Source organism: Leptonychotes weddellii, chromosome 9, assembly GCF_054177405.1.
Source record: "Leptonychotes weddellii isolate Sample4059 chromosome 9, ASM5417740v2, whole genome shotgun sequence".
Lineage (NCBI taxonomy): Eukaryota > Metazoa > Chordata > Mammalia > Carnivora > Phocidae > Leptonychotes > Leptonychotes weddellii.
The window spans coordinates 43,612,218-43,620,440 of record NC_138377.1 but is presented as its reverse complement, the minus strand read 5'-3'; the positions used below and the strand labels follow the sequence as shown (position 1 = coordinate 43,620,440).

The window sequence follows — 8,223 nt, the reverse complement described above, 5'->3', positions numbered from 1 at the left end:
GAACCATAACTTTCTTAAGGGCCAACATCTTTTTTTTTTTTTTAAGATTTTATTTATTTATTTGGCAAAGAGAGAGAACACAAGTAGGCAGAGCAGTAGGCAGAGGGAGAGGGAGAAGCAGGCTCCCCGCCAAGCAGGGAGCCCGACGTGGGGCTCGATCCCAGGACCTTGGGATCATGACCTGAGCCAAAGGCAGATGCTTAACCAACTGAGCCACCCAGGTGCCCCAAGGGCCAACATCTTATACAACACCCCCACTTCACCCTCATGTCTAGATTTGTGCCTTAATCATAGTAAGTACTCAATAAGGCTAGAAACTTAATTTTTTGACTTCTAATTCTTTTTTTTTTTTTTTAAGTAGGCACTATAACCAGCGTGGAGCCCAATGTGGGTCCCAAACCCAGGACCTGAGCTGAGATCAAAAGTCGGATGCTTAAATAAGCCACCCAAGTGCCCCTTAACTTCTAATTCTTTAAAAATCTCTTTTAATAGCTGAAAGAACAAGCTAGCAAATTTAATATTTGTGAATTCAGCTACATTGACCTGTTTAGTGCTATTGTAGCTATATATTTATAGCTAAATTGAATGGGAATGTAAATTCTAAACCCTTATATATGTCTAGAAACAAAAGGTGACTATGTAACTAATGGCATTCCTTCATCTGAAGAGTGCTGTCTTTATTGCTTTATTGTTTTGTGGCAGGCATTATCCTGCGAGTTGGAAAAGAGCTATGAAAGTCTACAATTGACATCTTTGACCAGTTCCAAATAGGACAATTTAGTATTTTATAAAACTCACCATGGGATCTACTGTTAATCTAAAATAAAAATAGAAGTTCACATGAGCATATTGTATAGGGAAAGTAAACTAGTTCATCTTAATTTCCAAACATGAAGCAGGGGCATTTTTGTTACTAATCTTCACCCTAAAAGGATTGATAAGAGAACATGGTTTTTTTTGAAGATTTTATTTATTTATTTGAGAGAGAGAATGAGAGAGAGAGAGCATGAGAGGGGGCAGGGTCAGAGGGAGAAGCAGACTCCCTGCTGAGCAGGGAGCCCGATGCAGGACTCGATCCCGGGACTCCAGGATCATGACCTGAGCCGAAGGCAGTTGCTTAACAAACTGAGCCACCCAGGCGCCCAAGAACATGGTTTTTTTATGCCCAGTTTTTGAATTTTGTTGAGAACCTGATTTGGGGATTAGAACTTTTTGAGCCTTTGTATGTATATATTTTCTGAGGGCTTGAATAACACAAGCATTCTGTAATGGGAGTTGTGGAGTCCTATACATATTCAATCAAGTGTTTTAATTGTGTTATTCAAATCTTCTAATATTTTACCTGCTTGATCTATCTTCTATCAACAGGTCTTAAAATCACCCACAACTGTAGATTTGTTGATTTCTACTTGCAGTTATGTCCATTTTTATTCTCTGTATTTCGTATCTGTTATTATATGCAACAAGTTTATACTGACCTTCTTTATTGCTAGTAATTTTTGCCTTAAAGTGTATTTTATCTAAAATGACTAGTACTCATTCTTCTCCATCTTCTTCTTCTTTTAAGATTTTATTTATTGGGACGCCTGGGTGGCACAGTTGGTTAAACGTCTGCCTTTGGCTCAGGTCATGATCCCAGGGTCCTGGGATCGACCCTCATCTGGCTCCCTGCTCAGCGGACAGCCTGCTTCTCCCTCTGCCCACTGCTCCCCCTGCTTGTACTGTCTCTCTCTGACAAGTAAATAAATCTTTTTTTAAAAAGATTTTATTTATTTATTTGAGAGGGAGAGAGAGAGAGAATATAAGCGGTGGGGGGTGGGGGGAGCAGAGGAAGAGGGAGAGAAAGAATCCCAAGCCCACTCCACACTGAGCATGGAGCCCAACGTGGGGCTGGGTCTCATGGCCCTGAGATCATGACCTGAGCCAAAACCAAGAGCTGGACACTCAATCAACTGAGCCACCCAGGTGCTCCTACCTCATCTTTCTTCTAATAAGCAATTTGCCTAGCACACAGATGAATTTTTTTAATCCAACATGACAATTTCTGTCTTAACTACTAAGCACACTTATATTTATTGTAATCACTGATATGTTTGATTTCTACCATATTATTTTATGCTATTTAACCTGATTTTTCTGGGTTTTTCTCACCTCCTTTCTTGACTTAATTGAGTTTTCTTTTTTTTTTTTTAAGATTCATTTATTTTAGAGAGCGAGTGTGAGTGTGAGCAGTGGGGAGGGGCAGAGGGACAGGGTAGAGAGAATCCCAAGCAGACTCTGCTCTGAGCATGGGGCCAGACCCAGGGTTTGATCTTACCACCCTCAGATCATGACCTGAGCCTTGCAAACCAAGAGTCAGATGCTTAACCAACTGTACTACCCAGGCGCCCCATGAGTTTTTACATTCTTTTTTCCTCCTGTACTAATTTGGAAGTTATATAATCTATTTCCATTCTTGTATTTTGTTTTATTTATTCAGATGGGATTCACCGTACATCCTGTGAATTTTATGTCTTTTTTGTCAATTCTAGAAAATTCTTAAATACTCCTCTTCAAAGTATTGCCTCTTCTCAATTTCTCTGGAAATCCTATGAAATATATAGTCTGGAATCTTCTCATTTTCTTCTCCATGTCTTTTAATTTCTACATCATGCACCTTTATCTTGCAATGTCATTCTCTAATTATTCAGATTTACCTTTCAACTTATTTATTTTCTCTTAAGGTAGGTCTAACCAACTATCTAACTTAGTCATTTGAGTTTTAAAATTTAAGAACTATATTCTTCATTTATAGAAATTCTAATTAGTTGGTTTCCAAATTTGCCCAGATTTTTGGGGGGAGGGAGTCTTATTCTTTTTCATGTTTTCAAGTTACTGGGTTATTTTATGGATTCTAATATTACTATTATCCACTTAAATTCACTGGGTTACTTTATGGTCTAACATTACTATTAACCAAAGTTATTAGAGGTCTAATTCTGGTATTTATTCTATCTGCTTATTTCTCACTTATGGTGCTTTATAACTTTTGATGGCAAGGTCCTGTTGAGAACAGCAGGATTTTATCTAGGAGAATTCTATAGGGGTTGGGTTGAAGTTATATCCCTCCATAAAGGTTTTACATTTGCTTCTATCTGGTGCTCCAGGGGTATTACCACCCTCAAAGAACTTTTGTTTTTAATGGAAATTTTTAAACACATACAAAAGTAAAATGAATGGCATAATGAACTGCAATCTATATATTACCTAACTTCAACAATAATCAACACACAGCTAATCTTGTTTCATCTACATCTCCACTCACTATCCACCTTTTTTCAACTGAATTATTTTAAACGAAATACCAGATAGCATATCATTTCACTTCATTTCTTTTAAAAGGATTCTTAAAAATAATAATTCAAAACTAGTAACTGTTTTGTATCAACAATATTCAGTCTGTGGTCAAATTACCCTGTCTCTCTAATTTGTTTAAACTGAGAAAGGGAGAAATGGTTAGTTTGAAGAAGGATCCAAACAAGTCTAGACCTACTTTTTTTTTTTTTTTAAGTAATCTCTACACCCAACGTGAGGTTGGAACTCATGACCCAACCAAGAGTCTCATGTTCTATAAACTGAACCAGCCAGGCACTCCTGGATCTACTTTTTAAGTTAATTTCTCAGCTTAAGGTTCCTAGATCAAGATGGTAGTATAAATTCAAACTCTAAGCACTTGTGAGGGCAGGCCCAAGCTTCTAGATTTTTAGGAGATTCCACCCACCGCCCCGCCACACACACACACACTCCCCCTACCCCCAAGACCAGGACAGACAAAATTTTCCTTAACACTTCCTGGTGCCAAGAGGATTTTTTTTTTTTTCTAGATTTTCTCTTCACTGAAGGTATAGCCCTTCAAGAGCCCCTGGCTTTACACAGGGGTCTCAGTTCCAAGTTTTTACCTATTATAGACAGGCCTCCTTCCCAGCATTTGAGCAGCAATTAAAATGTAAGTCCCTAATGTTTTATACCCTGCTTTACGTGGTGGATACATGAGCTTATACAACCACCAAAATCTACTGAGCACTTAAGATCTGCATATTTTATTGTATGTAAATCATGTATCAAATAAAAATAAAGATCAGTTATATTTGCATGAAAATCAGCAAATCTACCCCCCTCCTACCCAGAATATCAGTAACAATTCTTCTTAGTACACAGGTTTTCAATTTTTTCTTTGTTTTTGCTCCTGGGATGCTCCTTACTTTGTTGCATTCAAAACTATAATGTATTTCAAGGGATTTTTATATTTTCTCCTGACTCTTGAGTATTTTGTAGTGTGAGGGTTGCCAAATTCTCTAGACTCATTGTTCTCAACCAAGGGAGATTTTACCCCCTAGAGGACATTTGGCAATGTCTGGAGACATTTTTGGTTGTAACTCGTAGAGTAGTGGGTAAAGTCCAGAGATGCTGCTAAACATTCCATAATGAACTGGACAGTCTCCCACAACAAAGAATTATTTGGACCAAAATTTCAATAGTGCCAAGACTGGGAAACCTTGATCTAGATCACCTTAATTGTAGGAATGTTTGGCTTTCACCTTTGCCTTTCACAATGACATAGTATAGTCTTTAGCTATCACTCACCATGAAAACATCTTGCCTGAAAACTTACTCTAAAATTTCCCAAATAAGACATTTTTTAAAATGAAATGTGGGAAAAAGAGGGGATCCTGGCATATGTGTCTTCATCTTTTCCACTCTTACAGTACTAACAGATAAAAACTGTTAAATTACCATGTCAAAATTAATCACAGAACAAATGGAAGGACTTCAGAGTTAAAATTAAGAACCTTAGAAATCATCACTTAACAATGAGAAATATATTTGACAGATTATACCTAGTACACGTATTTGACAGATTATAACTTTACATTCCAATCCAATGTTCGCCAGTAAATTATTGCCCCAAATGCTCTGGCTAAGCAGTAAGAAGTCAAGCTGGATGCCCTTCGGTGGCAATTTAAGGACACTATCTTAAGCTAAATATCCCACTGAAAGTGCAGCTTCAGTTCTCTTTGACTATCTAAAACTGCTTAATATGCTTCTGCCTCAATATTAATGATAGAGCATTTATGGTTTTACTACACTGAGGGGCAAGACAGGCAGGACTTGAGCTTCAAAATGTGGGAAAGTCTAGTGATCTTATTTTATTATTATTATTTAATATTGCAGGCATATAAAGAGGTACAGAGAATAACATAATAAACACCTTTTTTTTTTTTTTTTACTAAACAGCTGAAGAAATAAAGCTCATAGATATGACAGAAGCCACCTATGTAACTCTGACCCCATCCCCTTCTCTCCCCAGAGGTGACCACTCTCCCGAATTAGGTGCTTATTACTCCCATGCTCGTTACTATTTTCACAGGACATATACAATCCATAAACTATATATGAAATGGTATCAAACATATTTTCTACAACTTCCTTTTTGCTACTGATAATTTCCTTCTTTTAATAGCTACAGGAATCAAGGGAAGGAGTATATGAAATTGCTGAATGTGTTCAGCTTCTGTCTCCAAAGAGAAACCCTCTGATTAGGTTGAATTTGTCCTTAAATATACCTGTCTATAGTGCTGTGTGCCCTTTTCTGCTACATGCTAATGAATCTGGAAAATTAAATTCACACCCTTACACCCAGAGACAGGAATACTCACCAAAACCCAGTTCTACCATATAGAATCCACTGGTCTAAGGAGTTTTCACTTCTATTAAAGTGTGGTAATAGAATATGGGTAGTGAATTCACTGCAACTGTTCATATACAGAATTCACTATGTCCACCTATTGTGGGCTTTTTGTTTTTTTAAAAATTTTACTTAGGGGTGCCTAAGATGGTTAAGCGTCTGCCTATGGCTCAGGTCATGATCCCAGGGTCCTGAGATCGAGCCCCACATTGAGCTCCTGGCTCAGCGGGGAGCCTGCTTCTCCCTCTCCCTCTGCCTCTCTCCCTGCTCATACTCTCTCTCTCTCTGTGTCTCAAATGAATAAATAAAATCTTTTTAAAAAATTTATCTGTTTATTTGAGAGAGAGAGAGAGATTAAGAAAATGAGTGGGAGGAGGGGCAGAGGGAGAAGAAGACTCCCTGTTGAGCAGGGAGCCCGATGTGGGGCTCAGTCCCAGGACTCTGGGATCATGATCTGAGCCAAAGACAGATGCTTAACCGACTGAGCCACCCAGATGCCCCCACCCTATTGTGTTTTTTAAGGAATATTAATAGCAATAACAGATACCAGATTTCACCAATCTATTTTCAGATATAAAACATAAGGAGTCTGCTAAGGCAGACCACTGAAAACACAGAAGCCTTTATTTATAGGTGAGTGAAAGAAAAGAAAGCCTAGATAATTTTATCCCTTCCATTTCAGGAGGTGAGTAGAAGGACTGAGAGAGATAAGAGTAAAAACATTAGCTGGGTTTTAATAGTTCTTCTAAGGATTCAAAGAGGCTGGGCTGAGAATGATACCTTACAGTCAGATTTAGACCATGACACTCAGTTCCCCTAAGGGAGACAGCTGACATGATTATTGCTCTCTTTCCAGGCAAGTTCAGCAGCTGTTACTGAGAAGACAGACACTCAGTACCCTAGAGATTCATGGAGGGATGGATTCACGGACAGAGAGTACTTCAAAGTACATTGCTGATTAGGCCTAACAATAGCTTGGTCAGGGAAAATTGTGAACACCCTAAAATATCACCAAAGAGAAAAAGAAAATAGGCTTGGGTGATATTTAGGACAATGTACAGCTCAAGTCCAGAGAGCCTTTTATCCTTGAGAAAAGTTATCCTTCCTTTTTAAGTTATCCTTCCTTGGCCTCACATCCCTGGAGCACCAGGACTCAGACTGACTGTTAATCACACTACTTCCCACTTCTGGCCTGCAGCTACAATCCCTGAGTGGAATAGGACCCAAGAAAGAACAAAAGAGGAAGAAAGGAAGATGTCATGTATAGAAGTATGTCTAAAAGGTTGTAAAATGCAATCAAAACATAATGTTTTCTGTGTTTCTTACCTAGTTAACATGGTGATCGATGATGTTATACAGAATTAAAATCAAAAGGCTTTGCAATGACAATAGTGAGTAGCCAGGGAGATTAAAAAATTTCAGGCAAGATGTTTTTATCATGAGTGACAGCTAGACATGAAGGTGAAGGTGGCATCCCAATATAGCTGCAGTGGACATTTGAGTTTAATGCTGTAAGGTAGCCTAGAACATTATAAATGCACCTAGTTCGGGCACTAAGGGCCAGAATGCAGCAAGGCCTGATGCCAGAACTGCAAAGGGAACTCAACAGCTTGCTGGGAAAGAGAGGACACACAAAGATTCAGTGGGCACTCAGACTCTGCAAGTGTGCTTATAAATCACCAAGTCAGAACCACCTCCTAGGATCACCTAGGTCATGACCATATTTGAAATCCTCATAGCTTTTCCTTACCTCAGTATATCACTGACAGTAATTTCAGGGATAAACTTTTGAAGGTGCTTCACTGTTGCACTGAGAAAACAGGCTTTATACATTTCGTTAACTCCATAGGAAAAATTCTGGAACACCAATTTAATCAAGCCACTGAAAGCAAAAAAAAAAGAAAATCTTTATGAGAGAAAGCAATTCTTTATTACTATAAAACATCTTTACAACTATGAGATTTGGGGGGGTGGCATCACAGAAATATAGGCAAAATCAGAAAAAAAAACACATATTAAAAGAAAATCAACTTTTGGTCAATATAAGAAGGAAACTTCATCAAAGGAATGAATACCTTCCAAACTTAAATTCCCAGGGAATGCTGGTTTCAAATTGGAATTCTATAAAGCCTGCCAAAAGCAAGGTTTTCTAATGCAAATGTTATACGCTTTCAAAACCATACCTAAAAGGCATTAACAGACCTTTAAATCAGAGCCATTAAGCAAATGGGAGTATCTACTCTATTTTTCTTTAGTCAGCCAGAGGTAAGATACTCCAGATCCTCAAGTGAGACTCTACGGAGCCTGTGTGTACATATATATGCTTTTATAAGCACACATGCTAGGAAGCCCCATCCTAAAATTTCTGTTTCAGAATCAGTAAGGGTGAAACTCGAGTACAGCTTGACAAGCTTTCTAGTGATTTTGATGTGAAACCCTCTACAGCGCAACACTATTAAAAGGACCAAACAAAATACCTCACTGAGTTATTCTTTACA

The 8,223-nt window shown here is 38.2% G+C and overlaps 1 protein-coding gene across 1 annotated transcript in view; it reads right to left on the bottom strand.

The window, feature by feature from the left end:
• L2HGDH (L-2-hydroxyglutarate dehydrogenase) overlaps positions 1–8,223 on the bottom strand; it is a 44,232-nt gene that overhangs the window by 5,351 nt on the left and 30,658 nt on the right. The window contains exon 9 of the mRNA XM_081830545.1: positions 7,476–7,607. Within this exon, the coding sequence (XP_081686671.1) occupies positions 7,476–7,607 (132 nt within the window). The remainder of the gene's footprint in view (positions 1–7,475; positions 7,608–8,223) is intronic.